General features: G+C 42.4%; 1 protein-coding gene across 1 annotated transcript; it reads left to right on the top strand.

Moving 5' to 3' along the window:
- Positions 1–2,236: 2,236 nt before the first annotated feature.
- CPA2 (carboxypeptidase A2) lies at positions 2,237–23,516 on the top strand (the record flags this gene model as incomplete). The annotated part of the gene is given in 17 exon segments (XM_082632375.1): positions 2,237–2,269; positions 2,271–2,302; positions 4,404–4,485; positions 5,433–5,567; positions 6,175–6,255; positions 6,257–6,271; positions 7,986–7,991; positions 7,995–8,087; positions 9,971–10,053; positions 11,746–11,799; positions 11,801–11,827; positions 11,829–11,859; positions 13,001–13,091; positions 14,654–14,853; positions 16,880–16,964; positions 23,329–23,498; positions 23,502–23,516. Coding segments are annotated over 17 exon segments (1,233 nt in total).
- Positions 23,517–24,101: the final 585 nt, after the last annotated feature.

Below are 24,101 nucleotides of genomic sequence, written 5' to 3' on the forward strand. Positions count from 1 at the left end.
ATCACCTTCTCGTATTTTCTTTTCATATTCTACCTTCTCCACCATGCCCAGGGTCAGGTCTGCCCAAGTGGGGCAGATTTCCTCCCAACTCTATCGTGTACCATTTTCCCCCAGTTCTCTACCTTTCTCATGTTTCCAAACCACCAGAAATCCATACTGTCCTCAGCAAATCCTATCTGCCCATCTTTTCCAAGAAGCTTTTACTGATTCTGCAAGTACCTTAATTTCTTTCTTTCTTTTTTCTAAAAAATTAATTTATTTTATTTATTTATTTTTGTCTGTGTTGGGTCTTTGTTGCTGTGTGCAGGCCTTCTCCAGAAGTATGTTAATTTCAATTCATATGACTACGGTCTACTTGCTAGGTGCTGGGGACATGAGGATGAATTATGGTCTCTGCCTCTTGGTTTCTTTCTTCTTCCCAACACCCAAGAGAATGAAAAAACCAGAAACACCCTTAAAGTACGTACTTGAAAATTCTAACCCAGGGATTTAGAGTGTGTGCAGGTAAAGAATTTGACACACCGAGTGAAACGGAGCAGGACCCTTTGGTCTTTGTCCCCCAGGTCCTCTGCCTGTCCTTTTGTCTGTGAAAAAACTTTAGCCAAAAAATAAGTTTAATCAGAGAAGTGAGAACATGCAGAAACAAAGGAAAATAGTCAAAGGAGACCAAATAATAGTAGTTTAGTCATTAAGCATAGTCAAGGACCTTTAGTTCTTTCTCAAGGGCTATAGATAATATCCTGGGCCCTATCCTGTGAGCTGTCTTATAGATACTGAAACCCCCGCCAGGTGGAAGAAGTTAACTACGTGATGACCAGGCTGTAGCCATGACATAAGCTGCCACGATTCCAAAAATTGGCCTCAAGGAAATGGGAACAAACAGACCCTGGAACTGAAGACTAACTGTACTTGAAACAATCAAGATGATGCTGGTCAGACCACCTCATGACCAATTTCAGGATATCAGTCAGAGCTGACTGCTGTTTCTGCATGCAGCCCCCTCCCTCCGCCTATAAAAGCTCTTGCCCCCTGATTGTCGGAGTAGGCCTTTGGACAGATGTCTGCCCTTCCCCCACTCCCCCAACAGTTGTAGGCATCCAAAATAAAGCAAACTTTCCTTTCCGCAAACCTGGCCTCTTTATTGGCTTTTGAGCAGCGAGCAGCTGGACCCCACTTTCAGTTACAAGAGGACAGATGAAAATTTCCTTGTGTCTGTTGGTTGATACTTGCTAGGCTGAATATAATGTGTGTGAAGAATAAAATATAATAAAATATGAATCCTAAAAATAGAATGGTGTATCTTCTCCTTTTGCAATGAGGAACAAAGTCAGATCAATGTAGATGTATGTTTATAGACAAGGAAAGGTTGCCTTTGTTTAAAAAAACCTTTGTTTAAAAATCAGAATATATGTTATGGTCTAATCTTTGTTTAAGAAAAAGCTCTAAAACATTGAAAGAAGTTTGGAAAGATATACTCCAAATGGTTTTCTTTGGGTGGAGGAATTATTGGTTATTAAATAAAACACTTCCTTTTAATCCAAACTTTCTGTAACAAGCAATTTCATTGTCATAATTAGAAAGACATTTTCATTTTGGAAAAAAGCACAGAAACAGGGACATCAATTTGGTACAAATGCAGATGGATCACTTTAGAAACAGTTCAAAATTGAATATTAAAAGGCCTTCTGTTTTGTTTTAATATAGTGTGAGGACTGGAACAGGCCATATCTACAGGGAGATTCAGCAGATATGGACTAAATGATTGCAGTGTCTCAGGGTAAACATTATAAAAATAAACAAATGAGCCAACTAATGGAATGTGATAGACAGGATGCCTGAGTAATTACTGTAAATGCTGTGCCCCTTTTCTGTCAGAGACCCAGGAAAGACTTTAACCTCTAGGTCTATTAATCTGGCTTCTGTCACTGGTCAGAGTTAGTGTCACTTTATGTTCTAAATCATAAATGCATGATTTGCCCTTGGTATGCTCTAGCAATTTTGTTTTCTTTCCATCAAAGTTTGTTATCTCATTGAAAGAATGTGAAATGTATGGATTGGTGATATCACACAGGTGGGTGTCTACAGTCTTGAGACTTTGACATGCAGGTGGGAATTTTACCATGTGGGAATTTACTTGAGTTCTTAGACTGCCAACAGGTCACCCTCAGCCGTGGTGTCCCTATAAATAAAGTTCAGGAGTGACACCGAATTCTGGACTCTTGGAAGATCCTTGACTATGCGATTGATCCTGTTTTTTGGTGCCCTTTTGGGGGCATATCCTCTGTCGAGAAACATCTGTGGGGTAAGTTATGCTTTCTGATGCCTATTTGAATTTTGCTTACCTGATTCACAGAGTATCTCACTGGATTGTTGCAGAATAATGAGTGTAAGCGTTCAGCATTTTCAGAGTTCTTTTAGATTTGGAGAGGGGGTAGTGGAAATAATAGGAATGAGTGATAAAAAAAGAGATGAATGAATTTAAAGAAAAAAAAACCAAAAGTGAAAACAGAACACATGCACCCTATTTCTCTCTGTCCTTAATCTTTTTCCCCTCTGATGATCAGAATATGGGGATGACAGACATCTGTGAAAATAAAGCTGTTTGGTCATTTGTCTCTGTGTCATTTCAGTAAGTGCTGGGTTACTCTCCCATCCTCCTCCCTACCTTTCTGGACTTCATCCTCCATGTCACCTTAAGTCCTCCCATCTTCAGATCTAGTGTCTAGGCAGTGGGACCTCATGAAGTGGGAGGACCAGAGCTGCAGACTTCAGCCCAAATCCAACTCTCATGGCTTTGTAGGATCCATCTTTGCTCCAAAGTACTTTGGTTTCAAGATTCTATGAAGAGCTTTAGACAGCATTTCTTGAAGAGTGTTGCAGGGAACTAATGAAGTGGCCAAATAAATTTGGCCCAAAAAAATGGATGATCAAATAAATTTGGGAATCAGAGAGTTAAACAAACTATAGAATTTCTAGGAACTTTTACTAAATTAGTGTGTATTGTAAACCTATAAGAGGGGATCTAGGTTGCTGCAGCTATCCTTTTTTTTTTTTTTTTTTTGATCCTCAAACTCCTCTCCACCTTCATTCATTCATTTATTTATTTATTTACTTACTTACTTAATTTATTTATTTATGCATGCATGCTGAACAACTCAAAGGGCTATTATTCCTTAGAACACACACCAGGAAATATTAGCCCAATGTATTATTTTTCCCAGTGCCTTCCCATTTTAAAGGAGGACTCCTGGGAGTCTATACATTTACCAAAAGGAATGAGACTCAAATGGAAGATTTTTCAGACCATCTATGGCCAGTGGATACTGGGAGGCAGAAGAGACTTGAAGAGCTCACATTCTATCACTTATGCAATCCACTGGAGTTCACTGGAAATTGGATGATACTTGATTTCAGAGGGTCTGGGTTCTGGTCCCTTATTATGGCTCTTTGTACCAATCCCTTCCCCACTGCATAAATGGGCAGGGCGGTGACTCAGGAAGTCAGCCTACTCAGAGAAAGGGAGAGAGGAAAAACCTGTCACCAAGGAAGGGCTATAAGAAATCCAGCTCTACTACTGAACTTTTTTAAAGGATATTTGTTTGCTTGTTTTGCAACTTCTCTTTGCTGCCAAGGAGTCCTTGATATCCTTCATTACTCGTGTGTGTGTGTGTGTGTGTGTGTGTGTGTGTGTGTAGAGAGAGACACACATACACACCATGATTTGTCTGGGTGTGTGTGTGTGTGTGTGTGTGTGGAGAGAGAGACACACATACACACACACCATGATTTGTCTGGGTGTGTGTGTGTGTGTGTGTGTGTGTGGAGAGAGAGACACACATACACACACACCATGATTTGTCTGGGTTTCAATTGTCCCTAGCAATACCCCAAGTTTGGGCCACATGAATGGGGTTTGGAGATGGAACTCTGATACCTTTCAGTTAACAACAAAAACACCCTAGGTCTACCCAGATGTAAATTTGATTCCTCTTTTGAGCACTTATAAGCACCAAATTAATTATTCTACCTTTTTAAAACTTATTTCTGAAAAACAGGAACAGACAAGTTTTAAAAGCCGATGCTTTATGAGCAGCAGGTGTTACTTGATAAATAATCATTAGCTAAAGGAAAGGTAACTTTATTGGCAAAGTTCCTGCTAGGATTAGGTACAGCTCTTAATTATTATTTAGATAACATTTCCTTGGGGGAAATAAAGCCATTCTATCAACTCCTCATTCTGGGGATGTGGGTCAGTATACTATTTATTAATTTCTTGATTGTCAAAGAGATTACTGACTGCTGCATTAACCTCTTATGTGCGGAGACTAACAGGAGCAGAAAGCAACAGGAAACAGCGTCTAGGTTTTGTTTTTAAGGTCATGTCTGTGGGTAATATTTTTTAGAGACCAAGTTCTTGAGAGCACACCAAGGAGTGAAGAACAAATAAAAGCTCTGGTGGAATTGGAGGCTGAAGAACATCTTCAGGTATCTGTCCTGGAGGGGGCTTCTGTTTCCCAGAGTGAATACTCCACAGTTAGACACGATGACTAAGATCTCTTACTTTGGATTGTATCTTGTCTTCTCTGATGAGAAGTATGGAATGCTCACTCATGGAGCTGGGATCCAGAACTCCTGGGCTCTGGTCCCATCTGTATGACATTGGGCAAGTCATCTACCTTCTGCATCTCAGAGAAGGTAGGTGACTTGCCCAATGTCATACTGACTTCTCTCCCATTCAGTATAATGAGGATAAATATACCATTCTCCTATCTCACAGATGTTTTGTAAGAATGAAAAGAGAAATCAAATGTGAAAGTTATTTTGAAAAATTATTGAACACCTTTAATGCATTATTTCCCTCCTAAATAATTTATAGTATTAATATTCTGTTATGAAATGAATTGGGTCACCTGAATGTCAACTGTTAAAAAAACTGCCATAGTTTTAAATAATCTTTACCTTCTTCCAGTTTTAATATTTAACCATATTGGGGGGGAAACCATATAACACATATGCTGATGCTTGGACATTTAGGTTTGAAAGTTTTTTTGTTTGTTTGTTTTTTCCGGTATGTGGGCCTCTCACTGTTGTGGCCTCTCCCGTTGTGGAGCACAGGCTCCAGACGCGCAGGCTCAGCGGCCATGGCTCACGGGCCCAGCCGCTCCGCGGCACGTGGGATCTTCCCGGACCGGGGCACGAACCCGCGTCCCCTGCATCGGCAGGCAGACTCTCAACCAGTGCGCCACCAGGAAGCCCTGATGCTTGGACATTTAAAAACACTTTTGCAACATCATAGCGATTCCACAACGATTCTAGTCTTGGAGGCTTGAGGTAAAATAGATAACGAATTGATTTCTTGAAATCTATCCACACCGAGCTGTCCATTTCCCTGGAATGACCCAGTCATTGCCTTGGCCTTTTATCCCTTTCAGCTTGATTTCTGGAAATCACCCACCATCCCAGGAGAGACAATCCATGTCCGAGTTCCCTTTGTCAGCATCCAGGCAGTCGAAGTTTCCTTAAAGTCCGAGGGAATTGCTCTTTCCATTGTGATTGAAGATGTTCAAGTAATTATCCCACAGCCCACTCTTCCAGAGGCTTGCTGGTCCATATGAACTGAAGGTCCATCCTCTTTTATCTTTGGGTACCCTCTGCCAGGGAAGGGACCTGTGGGTACCACTAGGGCCTTCCTGAAGTCTGGACTACCCCTGCAGTGGGTAGGAAGGTTCTATCCCTCTCTTTTTTGCATTTGGTACAAGTGGATATGGTAATAAAAAATATAATGGAAAGGGCAAAAAAGAGTCTCTGGCATGAAATACAAAGGGCAAACTGAAGATTGTGAGTCAAAGTAGGCAAATGTAAGTTGTTACTCATTTAGTTTTTAATTGGAGGTTACCTCTGACCCTGGGTTCCCAGAAAGGGAGAATGAGCCATAACACAACCACAGGACTGACTGTCATCCTATATTTGCAGCATCTGTCTGGCCCGAAGTCTCATTAATGCCCCATCCCCTTTCAGGGTGCTGCCAGAATGAGGGAAAGGCATGACCCCAAAGCCTATAGGACAGAAAGAAGAATGCTTGGGACTGGGGCCTGAATGTCACCACTTCCCTCACAACTGTAGATTCAAATGCATTGCTATAAACTAATCATAGGTGTGACTGATTTATCTTAGGCTCTCTTGGACAAGGAGAATGAAGAAATGTTACTTACTCAGAGAAGAGAACAGAATGGTAACTTCAACTTTGAGGCTTATCTATACCTTGGAAGAGGTAGGCGTTTCAAAATGAACATCAGAGAAATGGGCCATGCTTTCCTCTGATAACAAGGCCTATACTTCTACTTGGTAATTTAATGGAAATTATTCTCATATTATTTCCTAACTTCTCCAAATTTCCCTAGGATTTCACAGCCAGTATCAGTGTCACTGCCTTAAGTTAGGACCTGAAGCCCACCTGCCCATCCCAGCAGCCACTGCATTATTTAGAAGTGTCCAGGAGTGGCTTAAGTGAGCACAAGACAGCCTCTAATGATCATACTCTCCCCTCGAGGTCCCCTGGCTGATTTCTGACCTGTGCCACCCACAAGCCATCTGAGAGCTGTGCTTCATGGCTACCACTGATGCTGGAATCAGGGGACACTTGATACCACTGACTTCCAGCCAATGGTGGAGTCTCCCAACCTGCCAAATTCTCCTAGACCTCATGGCAGCAAAGTCTTGTGCAATCTCTCTGCATCTTTCCTGAGTTTTGTTGGTGTGAAGAATGCCCCTTCCTTCACCTGGATCACCTGGACAGTGCTACATCTGCCTCTTTGTGACACATAGCTCTTCTTGGGGGGTACAGGTGTCTGCTTGCACTAACTGATTTGGGAGGGTGGGGGAGGGGATGAGATGGGGGTTGGGGGTTAAGGGGAGAGGTGGAGGAGCAGGAAAGAGCCAGATAGGAGATTGTCTGGTAGGTGCTGATTCCCTAAATCAGCAATTCTAAAATGCAGAGAACTTAGAAAACAATTTTCCCCCTGCATTTATTTGGTGGCAAACCCTGACCTGAACTAAACTCATTTAGGGGCAAAATCTGACCTGAACTGACTTGCTACTCACTTATTTTACTGCCAGAAATATTAATGTGCCTGAGTATGGAGCACTGCCACATGTGTAAAATGTATTTTTCTACCTTTTTAAAATTGCACACACACACACACAAATCTTAATTTGAATTATGTATGGTCCCTAAAGGGTTTCAGAGTAGGGACTGTGGACCAGTACAGAGAGTGAGGGAGAAAAGGGAGTGGCCGAAACAGGATGCGCTCCCTCCTTTGCCTGGCCTCACAAATTGCTGTCCACGTCCTACGGAGACCAAATGCTGGCAACAGCTGGAGGAGCTGTTTTCATGCCGATCACTCTCCAGACACGCCCAGACATGTCTCAATCCCAGTAATGGACACAGTTTGGGTGCCCCAGCTGTACAGGATTGCAATCAGCCCTGCAAATAGGAGCCGAAGTGGCTTGTGGCAGAAGTGCCTCTGAGGCAGGCACCCTGTTGCCCCGGTCTGAACCAGCCCGGCTGCGTTTTGCAGCGCCTGCTTCTAAATCCACCTCTTTTTTTTTTTTTTTTTTTGGTGCCACTACCATTTGTGTTCCTTTGCTAGTGAGGGAAGATGCTTTCTGGCTGGGGAAGTTCCACCTCAGAGCTGGCTTGAGGCAAGCCACAGGGAAACCAGAGCAGTGCCATTTTGTTTGAAGCACAAAACTGGAGAGAGCCGGCTCCGCTGCCACAAAATGGCTTCCCTTTTCCCAGCCCCTGCGGATGCCCAGTGACTCATCATCTCTTAGCTTTGATTCCAGCGTCCCCAGTCGCACAGCATCTGCCCCGTGGCCCTCTCCATTCCCTCAGGGAATGGAAATGGAGGAGAGAGAAAAGTCACTAATGGATGCACCAGATTATTCATTTGCAAATGTCTATTTCTTCATCCTAAACATTTCAGATTTCCTGAGAGATGGATAACCTCGTTGCTGAGCACCCTGGTCTAGTGAGCAAAGTGAACATTGGCTATTCTTTCAAAAACCGGCCCATGAACGAGCTCAAGGTACACAGGTGCAGTGGTGATTTTTCCTCTCGATGCTTCTAGAATCCCGGTCTTCCCAGGCGGGCTGTCAGTACAGGCTCCGCCTGCAGAGCTGTTCCTTTTTTTTTTTTTTTTTCCTCTCCTCCTAACCAGTCCTTGCTGGTTTTGACTATCCACCTCCCTGCTTCCTCCACCTCCCTTTCTTCTTCTTTTTATTGCGCGAGCTGACGCAGGTCTGCAGGAGTGAATTAATGTTCTCCTCTTGATAGATGTGCTCTCAGGGAAACAGGCGTATGCACCAATAGAAACAGAGGAAGGGGGAGGTGGTTCGGGCCCCTGGGTGAGCTGGGAAGGGGGAGGTATTCTGTAATTAATCAAGGTAGCAGTGCTGTGCCTTGTTTTTCTTTTACTCGTTTCTTTTGTTTTTTTTTTTAAACCGAGAGTTTAAAAAAAAAAAGAAAAAGAAATAAAAGTTCCAGGTACTTGCTGGAGCCGCATTTAAAACCAAAACAGTTCTTGCGGTGTGCAGAATGATGGGCAACCAAATGGCAAAGGCAAATGCCCAGAAACGCAGGCATTTTTTACTTGCTAGCCAGAAAAAGGTTATGGTTTTACTTCAACCTGTACACGCTGACAACAGTTAGTGCTGATAATTTCAAGCTTTTTCACCTTGCCTTGCAAAAGAGTGAAAAGTATTTCACCAGATTTCCTAGAAAGAGTTTGTTAAGGGGGAAAAAAAAAAAGATAATGTCACAACTCCCTGCTAAATTTGGAACCATTATGGCTGAGGACCAACGGACTCACTGGGACAGATGGATTTCTCCAGAGCGTTTCTCCCAAAGCAGGCCTGGGAGGAGTGGTTTGCCTACTTTATGACACCATGGCACATTTGCTCATATTTACTACCTTCTTTTCTTTTGATTTCCTTTTCCCTGTTTCTCCTGCAGTTGGGTCAGGAAACCCCAGATTCTCCTCCCCCTTGGGTTTTCCTGGACTTTCCTTCTCCCGGGTGTTTCGGTGGTTCGTGGTTGAGAATGTTATTTGTTTTCCAAAGTTCCCTATGTGAGCTCTTTGGAGGAAAAAGCATGAAACACTTTAAACTAAAACTCTCAAAACCCTTGAAAAGTAATTTTTAGCAGGGATTTACACTTCTCATTTACCTTATCTGTGATGTTTAGAATGCTGCAGGAAGATAGAAATTGATGGTGCAAAAATAATCTTTTCCTCCCCATTTACTGATTCAATTGGCAAAGCCACTGTTCCAAATAAAGCTGAGTCCCTTAGATCATAAAATTTAAACTCTGGAAAGGACTTCCAGAGCCTACCATCCTGTTTTTATGAAGGACTCAAAAGGTTACCACAAGCATTTTTATTACAAAAATAACACAATCATTGCAAAAAATGGAGAACAGAGAAACAAACAAAAAATGAAAAAACATCCCTATTTTACTAATTTCACAACTATGGGATTGATAGCTATTAACATTTTGTTGTATATCTTTCTATTTTTTCCTCTCTTTTCTTTCCCCCCTCCCTTTTTCTCCGATGTTTGTGTGTGTACATATGTATACATACACATGAGCTAGCCTTTTAAGAAATAAAAATGGTATCATACTATTTGGTAATCTATTTTTAAAAATTTATGGCATATGATGAACATATTTTCATGTCATCACATTATCTGCAATGATTTTTTACAAACATCAAATGATGGCCCTCTTGTTAGCCTGTATTTAAGTTTACATTAAAGGAAAGGGACAAAAAAATCCCACGTTAAATGAAAAGTTAATTGATAGCATCACTGTCTACACCTCCTCCTTCTCAACCACATCAAGTACAGAAAGAGGAACAGACAAGGGGTCTGTGGTGGTGGAGCCATTCACATTTCCACACTTGTTTTGCAGTTCATCACGGGAGGAGACAAGCTGGCTATCTGGCTAGAGGCTGGGATCCATGCTGGTGAGTGGGTTACACAATCTACTGCACTGTGAACTGCAAATAAGGTCATTTTGCCCCAAATTCCCCATTTATTTTGTCTTTCTGGGGTAAGGCCCCACCTAACCTCACAGCAATCCCTGTGGTCCTATGGCTGACGCTCTCATCCCAAGCCCTTCTCTTGTCACACAGTCAGGAAACAGACCCATTCAAACCTAATTTGGTATTGCCCCACCCAGCACCCTGGCATGTACCTCCGTACTCCCCCAACCTGCTGACCACTGCGTGCTCTGTTAAAAGATAGAGCTATGGACTTCCTTGGTGGCGCAGTGGTTAAGAATCCACCTGCTAGTTCAGGGACACGGGTTCAATCCCTGGTTTGGGAAGATCCCACATGCCGTGGAGCAACTAAGCCCGCGCACCACAACTACTGAGCGTGTGCTCTAGAGCCCGTGAGGCACAACTACTGAGCCTGCGTGCCACAACTACTGAAGCCCGCGTGTCTAGAGCCCGTGCTCTGCAACAACAGAAGCCACTGCAATAAGAAGCCTGTGCACCGCAACGAAGAGTAGCCCCTGCTCGCCGCAACTAGAGAAAGCCCATGCACAGCAACGAAGACTCAATGCAGGCAAAAATAATAAATGAAATAAATTTTTTAAAAAAGATAGTGAGAGCTAAAAGAGATTAAGAGGGTGGCAAGTAAGGATACCAAGAGTCAGATTTCAGCATAAGAACAGATTAGAGAACATTGCTTTGCTGCCTGGAGCTCCTAGGGCTGTGGCATGATGTACTAGAGATCTATAAAATCACAGAAGGAGCTCAGAGAATATAAACAAGGGCTAGAAGAGTTTACTTTGACCTACAGATACAAAGTGGAACTCGTTGAGGGTTTTTGGGTTCTGAAAAATTTCCAAATCTCACTTAAAGTTAGGGTGTAGTGATATCTCTCTTCCACATGTTCATTTGAAATTAGAGTCAGGACACCGTGCTGGGTGTGCCCTAGTCTGGTATTTCTTAAGTAATTCAAAAATGACATGCTATAAATCAATGTTAATTCATGAGCAAAGGAAATCAATCCACATCAGATCATTCAAGCATGTACAACCACATGCATACCGGCTGATACATTTTTCCCTTCAATTAAAATGCAGTTACCTTTAGGGTATTATGAAATGGATATTTAACAGTTGAATAATAATGCCTTAGGATGGCTGAGCACAGGAAATGAATAAATTTTAATCCAGCAGAAACTTAAACTCTACTGCAATTGATCACAAGTAGAAATGTAATTCCCCAAATGGAATTTAACTGGTTCTCTGGGTCTTTAGAGAAGTCTCTGCATAATTAAGTAATCTGATGTTAGTTGTGAGTACTTTTGAGAAGGTATAGCCTGTGTGGTGATTAAGAAAACTGAAAAGATTTCTTTGGTTCATAGGTCCCTCTGAGCCACAAACACATTGCCCACCATTGCAAAATGCCTCACTAAAATTAATTGGAAGAATTCTGCTTTTGAGAGATAATGGATAAGTGATACCTGATTTTTATTTAATGTAAGTAAATTATTCTGATCGGAAATAAAAGTATTGACACTGGCGTATTAAACACGTTAATAGGAGATTGGGCTGTAGTCCTGGAAGACTCTCACTGACCCGCAGTGATAGTTCATGTTTGGAAAAAACACATTGCCTTAATATTCTCTCCTCTGTTTCCTGGTGAAAGGGGAGTGTGAGATTGACATATATGTTGTTGTCTCTGCTCAAATTGCCTCTGATTATGGAAATGACCCATCCATCACTTTGATTGGATACGATGGACATCTTCCTGCTGCTCTGATGGCTATGTGTTCTCTCAAACCAAAGGAAGCCTGGACTTTTTCTCTTGAACAAGAATTTAAGGAGATGTGTAAGAACTTCAAAACAAAACAAAAGTGATTTTTCTGTTCTTGATTTACCCTAAACAGAATGTCTCATCTCTCAGTAGTGGCCCTGAATTGAGGCATATAGTGATGTTTACAATCATTTCATTTTCCAACACACGATATCTTTCCATATTGCCTTGGTCAGAGCCCATTTCAGCTGTTAGGCTGGGCTATTAGAGTTCAGTGTTCACTTTGAGTCACCTAGGAGATTTGTTCCAATTATCCCTGCGTTTTGATGGTAGGATTGATAGAAATAGGAGGCGGATGTTACCTGCTGACAATTAGATTGCTGTAGGATTTAGGTAGGCGGTACAATGCATCTGGCATTTTACTTACATTTACAATCTATAGAAGAAATCCTCTGTTATATCACAAAAACGAATTATGCAGTTTTTTTTTCTTTAAAAATCTCATTACAGAACACCATTATGGCAACTGTGACCCCACGTATATTCAAAATGAATCAGAGCTTCAAGTTTATTTTTGGAGAGAGCAGACTATGATAGCATTTTTCAACGCGTGTTCAGAAGGAACTTGTAGAAATAGTAGTACTCATCTCATGAGATACCCTATGAATACAGGGTTCCACAGTCAAGTTTGGGAAATACCACCTACTATATCCCTCTCTTGGAGCTTCATAAAAAACATTAAAGCATTAAAAAAAAAACATTAGAAGTTCTGAAGTAAATTAGCCAATTTAACCCTGTATTTTCCCAAAATGTTCTATCACAGAACCCTCGGGCTCTCCTCACTATTTTTTTGTTTTTTAATTTTTGTTTTTTGTTGTTATTGTTAACGTTTGAGAGGACTGTGGTTCTACGGAACATGGTTTGGCAGGTGTTCATTGGAGGAGATGGGGGCTTATTTACTTCTTGCCTCGGTGAGACGGCCGAGAAGCTCCAAGCAGAACCCTGTGTGAGGACTACTGGTCAAGTCTGTGGGCAAGGGAAATGAGTGCAATTCCAAAAGGGCCTTCCCGTGAGGGATTGAGAGAAATTAACAAAATTCTAAAGGAAACTTCTCACTGGACTGAGTGACCATCTTTTTTTTCCCTGTATTTTCTTTCCGTTGGATTTTAAAGAATCGTATGTGGCAGAAGACCCAATTCAAGGTATCTGGAAGCCTCAGTGTTGGTGTTGATCCTAACCGGAACTGGGACGTGGGTTTTGGAGGTGAGCATGGGGACTTTCCCCCAGGGATAGTCAGATGTTGTCTGGCCAGATAGCTATTTGCATGGCTCTGCAGTGCTGTCAGCCTGCTAAGCCCATTCAGGATTGAAGCTATTTAAAAACCTATTTGAAAAACACTTCACTAAATTCCCTTCACAGGCACACAGTGCTGTCACTGAGCTCTGAGGAGCATTTAATATATTTTGTCTCACATCTTGGTTTTCCCATAAGCTGTATCCCGGCTCAGCTTCTGAGCTTCCAGAGCAAGACTTTGTGTGGTGGCGGGAAGCCCCAGGAAGCCCTGAACCAACCACTAGAGGGGGTTGGGATCTAGTCACAGGAGAAGCATTACATCATCTGTGGATGCTTCGAGAAAGAAAACTAAAATGAAGTACGAATAAGATTAGGAAACTGATTTTCAAAATAGATTCAAAGAGAAAATACTTGCTTCCTGCTCTGCCTTTGTTGACTCAGAGCTCTAATTTTTCGGGGTCCAGTGCCAGGCTGGTTGGGGGGCTCCTTTTTGCTTTCAGGCACCAGTTAAAACCCCTTATGTTTCTCTAATCACAGAGTTAAAATGTATTTGGTTTTTCCTCATTAGGTATGATAGCAGTAATGTTAGAAACTGTCTTTTCCACTGTAGTGTTCCGAACACCTAGCATAGTGTCTGACACATAGAAGGCAATCACTAAAGACTTGAAAGACAGATGAATTAACGAGAATCATTGAACCAAGAAAGGATGCACTGACGGGGTATGGATGAGTGGCAACTTCATTCATCGCTTTTACAAATTCTTTTTTTTTTTAGTGTAGGAAAGAAAAAAATCAAAGCATCAGATCCAAAATACTGAACAATGTCCAGCAATTCAAAGTCAAAAATTTTCCTGGGTTGTTGTTCTTATTAAATAATCTCCAAATGAGGTGATAGGTTGTATATATACTTTGTCCGTATCATTTAGAGACTGTGGAGTCCCAGCCTCTACCTGTCCCCTCAGAGTTTCTCTAGCATTCAGAGCCCTGGCCAGGCCACAGTGGGCCCACTTCAGTGGTCATGAGTAACTCCAGTAGCTGAGAAAATGAGGCCAAAGGTAGCCTTTTTGTCAGAAGTAATTGTGACTTCCTCACTACAGAAAGGGTATCAGAGGTTCCTTGCATTTGTGGCTCTGTGACTTAGAAGTACAGATGCATAGAATCTTCTACTCTTGGGCTCTAAGAATTGGAAGAAATCCCAGAAAATGAGCTTGCTCAACTCCCACCCAATGCAGGAATTCCATCTATAATATTAAATCTAGCTTTTCTTCCAACAACTCCCACAGAGAGGGGATGATTTAATTTGATAGTTCTTTCTGCCATATAGAGGAGCCATGTTTTTAAAGGAGAAATGTGTCCAGAATCTCTTGAGTTAGGTCTCCTGACTGTGTCTTTAGGTAGTAATTCAATCTAACACAATGACAATCTTGCTCTGATTTCCAGAGGAGGAACTGAAGTGATGCATGGTAACTGCCTCCATACACTGTCTCCTTAAAGCTCACTGTTCTCACTTGGCTTCTTCTGCATCCCATCACAACCTGGAGCCAGCAATAACCCTTGCTCTGACTCATACCATAGACCCAGTGCCAACTCTGAAGTTGAAGTGAAATCCATAGTGGACTTTATCAAGAGTCCTGGAAAAGTCACGGCCTTCATTACCTTCCACAGCTATTCCCAGCTGCTGATGTTCCCCTATGGGTATACATGTGCCGAGTCACATAAATTTGATGAGCCTGTAAGTTTCTGAAACTTCATTTCAGACACAAACATCCATGGTGTGGACAAATAAGTTTCAGTCATAAAGATAGGTACTGAGATGGGGGTATACTAGTGACAGGTTACAAGTATGAATGAGACATAATATGTCCAACCACTGAGAAGATTGTGACACAGGCACAGGTTTGAAAGACTTGCCTAAATTAAATTTCCTTGGGAAATAGAATTCATGAAATTATTGTTGCCTTAATCTAGATGAGCAGGAGCCTGATTCGACTATAAATTCCCAGGATGTATTTTCTGTTGCTTAGGAAATAATCACTTGGATTTGGACCTGAAGCTCTTGGATCTGTAGTCAGTTGCTCTATGCTAAGCAGTGCTGCCTCCCAGCTCTTTGCCTTATACCTTCCTGGTGTCTTTGGCTCTGTGATCCATCATCATACTGCACTGGTGTATGCTGGGCATAAAACACTTCCCTAAGGTATCACTTGATACCCTCCATCGTCTTTCCTGTTTCAGGAATGAGCAAACTGGTGGCAGCCTTAAGTCACATGGTGACATCTCAGGGGGCTGCTTGTAATTGAGCAAGTGCTACCCCAGCTGAAGAGAATGTGCAAATATTTCCAATTTGGCTTTTAGGCTTGGTTTTTGAAACCCATATATTAGAGATAAAGCCCTGAGATGGGACCTTTTGGTCAGTTTACTTTCAAGTAGATTGTTGTCAGCAGCTAGCAGAAATGGAATAGATTATTCAAATTCAGGTGTATCTTTCATCTCATCAGTTGCATTTTAGCCCCTGTAAGGCAGTTTTCAGGGTTTTGATGGTGAATATTATCACTAAAGGTTGAATCAAGGGAGAGAGAATGTCAGGGTTGAATGTCAAAGGTACTTTTAGTAGCTCTAGATAACCTTACATTACCTAAACCTGGTGCTTAAATCTCTACCATATATAGTCATCCAGCCTATGATTGGATAGCTCCCTGCCTCCAAGGGAGCCTTTTCCATGTTGGGGCAGATTTGATTGTTTGAGCTCAAGCCTTCTGCTTATGGTTTTCACATACCAGCCCTGGTTTATCGTCTTGCTCCAGAGAGCAAGTTTATTTCCCTTTGAGAGACAAATTCATTAATTACTTGAAGATAGTAACCCGCTTCTTCTAGGTTTTTCCTTATCCTTGCTAAGTACCCCCATCCCTTCAAGCACTCAGAATATGTTCCCAACTTCCCTCACCCTTCTGATTGCTATTTTACGAATATGCTTTGATTTGTCTGTGTTCTTCAAGGGCAGCTCCCAGAAGTGAAGGTAAAACTCGCGTTGTGGGGTTAACAAGCATAGCGCAGAGCATGACCGTAACTGCCCTCATCCAGCTTATGCAGTGGAGGGTCACATTAGTTTTTTGGCAGTGGCGTCGTGCCGTTGACTCATGTTGGGCTCATTGACAGCCGAAACCCCTAGACTCTCTGAGTATTCTGCTGAGCCAGGTTTCCCCCATCTGGTAATTGTACAGTCGTTTTCCTGGACCCAAGTTCAAGACCTTACATTTATCCCTAGCAAGGACAGTAAAGCCTCAATCAGTCAAAATTGGAACCCTCAAATAATGGAAAATACTTTGCTGAGCTCTACTTCTTGGAAAAAGAGACAATCATAGGGAAATAAGCCAATGTAGGGATCTAGTTTAAAAAAGAAAACCAACTTCCTGGATACATCCTTGAGTCAGTACACATTCTCTTTAGCCCCTTACTCCCACCCTATTTCCATCCACGCTCCTGAACAAGGAGAGCTGGTGGCAAAATAATGACCCTGGTGTATTTATCACAAAAACCTGAAAGATCAAATAAACAATGAGGGTCTGTTGTATTTTCAGAGCCAACAGAAGTGAACTTGTGCTTACTTCCCAGTGAAAATGGTTGAAACAAAAAGGGTGTTGTGCTTAATTAACCAGAGTCCAGTTCATCAGACTGTCCCATTCTACATTCTGCAACTGGGCATCTGTTCTTCCAAGAGACAAGCACTATCTATCCACCTTTCCTTGGTTCTCTCACTCTAAAATGAAGTGGCCCAAAAGGCTGCCCAGTCTCTGACAAGCCTGCATGGCACCAAGTACAAAGTGGAACCTGTCTGCTCAGTCATCTGTAAGTATCTAACGTGTTTTTACAAATGACCCACTAAGATAGCAGGCACCATGTGATTTGGGGTCAAAGCCTTTAAATGCTCTGACATGAAATGGGTAGGCCTTAAAAAGTCAGGGAACCCGGACTTCCCTGGTGGCGCAGTGGTTGAGAGTCCGTCTGCCGATGCAGGGTACACGGGTTCGTGCCCTGGTCCAGGAGGATCCCACATGCCGCGGAGCGGCTGGGCCCGTGGGCCATGGCTGCTGAGCCTGTGCATCCGGAGCCTGTGCTCCACAGCGAGAGAGGCCACAACGGTGAGAGGCCCGCATACAGCCAAAAAAAAAAAAAAAAATGCAGGGAACCCAAACTTAACACAGTTTTCTTCGGCGAGGCTAGATCTCCTCCATGAGATACTTACTATGTGGTATTTAGAGCAAATAACTTCCTAAATATTTGAGTTGTGTGTTCTCTTCTCTGCTTGTCCTGATCCTTAATGGCTCACTCTCATTATGTGGAATTTCTTTGCCTGAAAATGGGCATTTATCAAGACTCTGACCTAAGTTATCACTTTTATTAATTACCCATTTCTTGGCTAAGAGAGGCTCCCACCCTAAGTAAACCCATGGACTGTATGTGGGGACAGAACGGGTGCAACTCTTAAGAGGACCCAGAGGTTTCAGTGGATAGACTCTGTTGCAGCCATTTGTCCATGCAGAGTTTGGGGAAACAAAGAGGAGGACAAGTCAGGAGTAACGGCAATGGCAGGTATAAAGCTTGGGAGCCTGCTGTCAGACTTCCCGATGCTCCTCTCTCCCATAGTAAATCGAGATAAGAACAAGAAATGACTGCAGCGCTGTTGGAAATCCTAATGCACCCACATGCAGATTCTTAGTCCTCCAAAGGAATCCCCTCACTTTGTTATGGACAAAGCCAGAAACTCAGGACCCCACAGTTGAATGCCCAGGAGTTCCCTAGTGCTCCCATGCCCGTGGATCCTTTGGAAACAAATAACTTTTGTAGGCACCAACTGTGCCTAAAACACACACTTTTATTGAGCATATACTGTGTGCTAATCATTGTATATGATTATATACCTGTCTCCAAGTACTGGAGACATAATGAGCCCACAGAGAACTCACTGTTTAATATGGGAGATGAATGGGAAGACAAACTTTAGCATGATATGTGCAATAGTTGGCTATACATGGTACAAAAGTCTTAGAAAGTTGGGGGGATTTGATTTCATCTAGGAAGAGGGCAGGATTTTGAAGGCTAGAGAAGGGGAAGAGGAATGGGACATTCTGGCTCATTGCACATGCAAAGGCACGGATGTGTGACACTGCATGATGGGCTCTGTGAACTACAAGAAGGAATGAAAGTGGTAACAAGAGTTGGGGGAGTTCAAGTTTTTGTGTGCCATATTAAAGAATTTAGGTTTGAACCCAAAGGATTCTGGAAGCCATTGGAGAGTTTTCAGCAGGGCAACGAGCGCACTGAGGCATTGTGTTTTAGATAAAACACATTAGCAACAACATGGAGGATGTGGTGATGATGGACTCGAAGTAGGAACATCCCACAAGAAGAGCAGGAAGAGTTCAGAGGAGAGATGATGGCTCACACTACAGCAGTGCCAGTGAGACATTTACAAGGTAAAATCAAAAGTTTTTTGTCGTTTATCAGAAGTGGAGAGTTTCTCACTGATGGTCATTGAATGGTGCCATTAACTGAGGGAGACATCCAGGAAGGTGAAGGGGGGAGGGGTGGGGTTGGAAAGATGAGTTCAGCTCTGGACATACTGAGGTTGAGATAAGTGTGTTGTTTTCAAGTGGAGTTGTCCTGTAGGCTTTGGGCTGTATGCCCCTGGGATTCTGCAGAGAGAGATTTAAGGGTAGTTGAAACAGGGAAGGTGGTTGGAACAGGAGAGCAAGGAGGTCATCTGCAGTGGGAAAAGCCCTGGACAGAGGAGGGGAGCAAGATGTTAGGCAGCAGAAGTGGTTAGCAATGATGGAGGGCATGGCAGCAGGGCTGGGCAGAGAGGCCAAAAACCTTGCATTTCAGAAACCAGGGAAGGAGCAATTGTTGGGAAGGAGGCAGTGGTTAACAATGACAGAAAGGTCACAAAAAGGTCAAATGTGAAAAGGACAGAACATTTACCATTGGGTTTTCATTACTAGCTTATGGTGACTGTAACCAGAGCAGTTTCAGAAGAGTGAGGGTTACTGGAGGAGTACGTGGGATGGGAGAAGGGGAGGCCCAGTGAGTAGACTACTCTTCACAGGAGCATGGATGAGAAGGGAAGGAGAGAGAGGAATGGAGGGTTTTGTATTTGAGATAAGAGATTTGTTTATTGACTGTGGGAAAAGGAACAATAGAGAGGGAGAGGTGGAAGATATAGGAGAGAGAAGAAATGACCAAGGCAGTGCTGTTCCAAAGAGGGGGAGAATAGGGGCAAGAAAGGGATAAACAGAGGTGGGCAGATCAGGCTTGAACAAGAGGAGAGCGTGCCGACATGCTAGGGACACTGACGTAGCTCTCTCTGTAAGAGGGTGATGGTGGGAATCTGAGGGAGAGCACACTTGTTAGTCATGGTTTTCTTTTTTTTTAAAGCATACTTGATTTTTAAAAAATTTTTATTTTATTTTTGGCTGCGTTGGGTCTTTGTTGCTGCATGTGGGCTTTCTCTAGTTGTGGTGAGCGGGCGCTACTCTTCCTTGCAGTGCACGGGCTTCTCATTGCGGAGGCTTCTCTTGTTGTAGAACACAGGCTCTAGGACACGCAGGCTTCAGTAGTTGTGGCACATGGGCTCAGTAGTTGTGGTGCACGGGCTTAGTTGCTCCACGGCATGTGGGGTCTTCCCGGACCAGGGATCAAACCTGTGTCCCTTACATTGGCAGGTGGATTCCTAACCACTGTGCCACCAGGGAGGTCCCAGTCATGGTTTTCTTAATGGGAGTCTTGGAGAGCAGAGGAGTAATAGTTTGCTCACCATATCTAGAACACTTAATGGAAATCCCCAAACTACTGATTTGGTCATATTTCAGAGCATGAAAGTTTCTTTTTCTTTTTTTTCCAGATTATGGTTTTCTTTCTTTCTCTCTCTCTTTTTTGCTTTTATGATGTATTTTTAAAACTTTATAGAAAAAAGAGTCTAATAATGATCATACTTTATCAGTTTCAATTTCATTAATGTTTTGTCATTGAACACAAATATATTTATCTAGTTGTAATCAATGTCTGTGTTCAGCTTTTTTTCATTTAACATCATTTCCCATATAGTTCTTTAAAAATTTTATTTTATTGAAGTATAATCGATTTACAATGTTGTATTAACTTCTACTGTATAACAAAGTGATTCAGTTATACATATATATATTCTTTTTCATATTCTTTTCCATTATGGTTTATCACAGGATATTGAATATAGTTCCCTGTGCTATACAGTAGGACCTTGTTGTTTATCCATCCTGTATGTAATAGTTTGCATCTGCTGATCCCAAACTCCCAATCCATCCCCCTCCCATCCCCCTTGGAAACCACGAGTCTGTTCTGTATGTCTGTGAGTGTGTTTCTGTTTCATAGATAAGTTCATTTGTGTCATATTTTAGATTCCACATATAAGTGCTATCATATGGTATATCTTTCTCTTTCTGACTTCATTTGGTATGGTAATCTCTAGGTCCATCCATGTTGCTGCAAGTTGCATTATTTCATTCCTTTTTTATGGCTGAGTAGTATTCAATTGTACATTTCCTACATAGTTTTATGTTATTTCCGCTCTAGGTGTTTGTTATTCAATTATACTGCTATATCCCAGTTATTGGGCCTTTGGATTGTTTCAACTTTTTGCTAAGTAGTGCTACTATGAACATATTGGCACAAACTTCTTTTTCTTTTAGGCGATTCCCAAGTCAGATGTAATGAACAGCTTTGGAGCTCTATCTACATATTTTTTAGGCTATTCTCTGGGAAGACTGATCTTCTTACAGTTGCCCAGACCTTTTTAACTGTGTTCCATGTGGGATTGTCCTCCCCTTTGGTGGGGGAACCTCCAGGGAGGAGGGCCCCCTGAGTGGTGGCAGTGGGGTAGAAGGCCATTATGGCCACTTGAGGTTGAGGAATGCATGTTTTCTCTGGTTGGCCGCCTCTGAGTGGAGGCTGGAGTTCAGAATGTCAGCAGAATGGCATCATTTGCCCCTGAGACACGTACATGGGGTCTCAGCCATTTTATTACAAGGAATCTAGTTTTCTGCCTTCCTTTTCTGAGATATTTACAAGTATTATAGACCTTGAAAGGCCTATATTTAGTATGGTTTTTTTTTGGTAAAGTCACAGATGTTGAAGATACTTCCAATAAGCAAATGTCAGACAAGTATAGGGTTTGCTGTCTGATCTTTTGTAATGTGACCATTAATGGTTAATCAAGTTCTTGCTGCATCTCTGTCCAGAGCTGACTCTCTTATCCTTGATTCTGGCCTCATTCCAGCTTGGACAAGCACTGCCTCTAAGAACGAGTCCCAGTTAAGTACTTTTTGCCTCTTGCCCCTGATTGGAATGCAGCTCTGGGCTGAATACCTGCTTCACTCCACCCAAGACATGGCTGGACGTCTGTGGTGGGTGAGACATTTTCTGGGCAGTTTCTCATCTGGAAAGGGCTATAAGGAGCTGCATCACAACAGGTGTTTGGTCCAGAAGTTGTTACTTGAGTCGTTCTCAGGGGGAAATAAAACATAGACCTTGGGGAGAGAGGTCTGGGTTTGAGTTATAGTTCCATCACTTTGGAACCAAGTAACCTTGGGCAGGTCACTCAAGCCTGGTCACTCAAACCAGGTTCCCTTGGTTTTTTCATCTATGAAATGGGTTGTTGAGAAGCTCTAAAGATAGAATGTAGAATAAAAGAGTTCACTAACTCAAAGGCACTATATAAATGTTGCTTGTTAGTTTCCTGGTGAACTACTCTCCTCCAGATACCTCTGATCCTTAATGTGGTCCAACTTTTCTGATGGGATCTTAGTCGTTTATTGATAATGATGATTATAATCAAAACTGACATTTACTGAATGCCTATTCTACATGCATTATCCCATCTCCTTCACTTAATCTCTCTGAGATTTCCTCATCTGTAAAATGGGACTAATACTAATATCTACTTGTGACACAGATGAGGATTAAATAAACCAATTTAGCATAACATCTAACACATTTAACAAGCACTCAACAATTGATCGAATCATAAACATTATATTATCCCATTTAATTCTCACTGCCCTGTGAAGTAAGTAGTATTATTATCCTTATTTGACAGAAGAAGCATTTGGGACTCAGATAAGTGACTGTCTTAGGTCACCCAGCTAATGATTTGCAGAATCAGGATTCAATCTGAAGCCAGTCCACTGTGGACCTCTTAGTGGGATCATCTGTGTCATGTGACCACACCAAAGGTATAAGTTAGTAATTTTGGTACCCAGGAAAATTCAGTTCAAGTCAGCAGCCATTTGGTGTTTGTTATTTACCAGGTGCTACTACCGCTGCTGTGGGTGAAGGCAAAGACACAAGACACACGAGTTCATAGTGTTAATCCCCAATATTAACCACTAGTCCTACTTTCCCCTGGTATAACCTCCCTGGTCTTCCCCTTTGCTCGGCCCCGTTCTTAGGGATCAGGTGACTCCATTTGACCTCTACCTGCCCTCCCTCGGACGGGCCTCAGAGCCAACCTATTGCTTAGCTCTTCTGAGTCATGATTGTCAGAAGTCTTTGTAGGTTAATGCTACCTTCCTTTATCATTTGTCACGTAAGTGGCCACATATTACACAGGTGCACATTGTTGGTTTTACTCACACATATAGGTGCTGGCCATGTTATTTGTTATCAGAACAAAACCTGTTCCATCCTTATGCTGAAAGTCCCCTGAGGACAGGGACCAAATCTCTTCCTCTATTTGTAATCCCTTCTCTCCCACCAGAGGAAACAATGTTTACACCTAGCACCCAAGTGAAGAAGAAAGTGGTGTAGCCTCCCTAAGCTGTAGAAGATGCCAGTAGGAGAGCAGGGAGGATTCCAAATGGGTGGGTGAAGCCAGAGGCTCCTAAGAACACCAAAGGAAGGCTAAGTATAGTGTCCATTTGAGTAACACCTTTTACTTTTCAAATTAATCTTGTATTTTTTCATAAGCATGGCCCTCTACTAAGCTATCCCTGTTCTCAAGGTCCATGCAGATAGGGGCCTGACATTATTATTATTATTTTTAATTAGTTTCTGCTTTATAACAAAGTGAATCAGTCATACATATACATCTGTTCCCACATCCCTCTGACTTATTTTTAATAGTGGTGGAACTTAATATAGAGGTTACATAGCTGTGAGAGGCCAGTGGGAATAGCATAAGACCAAGCCAGTGGAGGAAGCATTGACTGGTCCTATGACTCTGGAATCAAATACTCATTTGAATTTGAACTGGGAGACACAGATCGATATGACTTCCTCCTGCTGGCCAATCAGATCTTACCCACAGTGAAAGAGACCTGGTTTGGCTTGAAGACAGTCATGGAGCATGTGTGAGACCACCCCTATTAAGGCTCTCGGGAATAAACACCATTAAAAGCTCTTTGGTTTGAAGCAAATTTGGGTTGTGATTATTTATTATTATTTTCTAAAATAAATTTATTATTTATTTATTTATTTTGTCTGCATTGGGTCTTCGGTGCTGTGCATGGGCTTTCTCTAGCTGCAGTGAGTGGGGGCTGCTCTTTGTTGTGGTGCACGGGCTTCTCATTGCAGTGGCTTCTCTTGTTGCGGAGCACAGGCTCTAGGCTCACGGGCTTCAGTAGTTGTGGCACACGGGCTCAGTAGTTGTGGCTCACAGGCTCTAGAGCACAGGCTCAGTAGTTGTGTCGCATGGGCTTAGTTGCTCCGCGGCATGTGGGATCTTCCCGGACCAGGGCTCAAACCTGTGTCCCCTGCATTGTCAGGCAGATTCTTAACCACTGCACCACCAGGGAAGCCCCTGCATTGTGATTATTCCTTTTTCTTTTAATTTTTTTAAAGATTTGTAATTTTTTTCCCTTAAACTTATTTATTTTATTTATTTATTTTTGGCTGCATTGGGTTTTCGTTGCTGCGCATGGGCTTTCTTGAGTTGCGGCGAGCAGGGGCTACTCT

This window comes from Mesoplodon mirus (assembly GCF_964341445.2).
Source record: "Mesoplodon mirus genome assembly, chromosome: 9".
In the NCBI taxonomy this organism is placed as follows: domain Eukaryota; kingdom Metazoa; phylum Chordata; class Mammalia; order Artiodactyla; family Ziphiidae; genus Mesoplodon; species Mesoplodon mirus.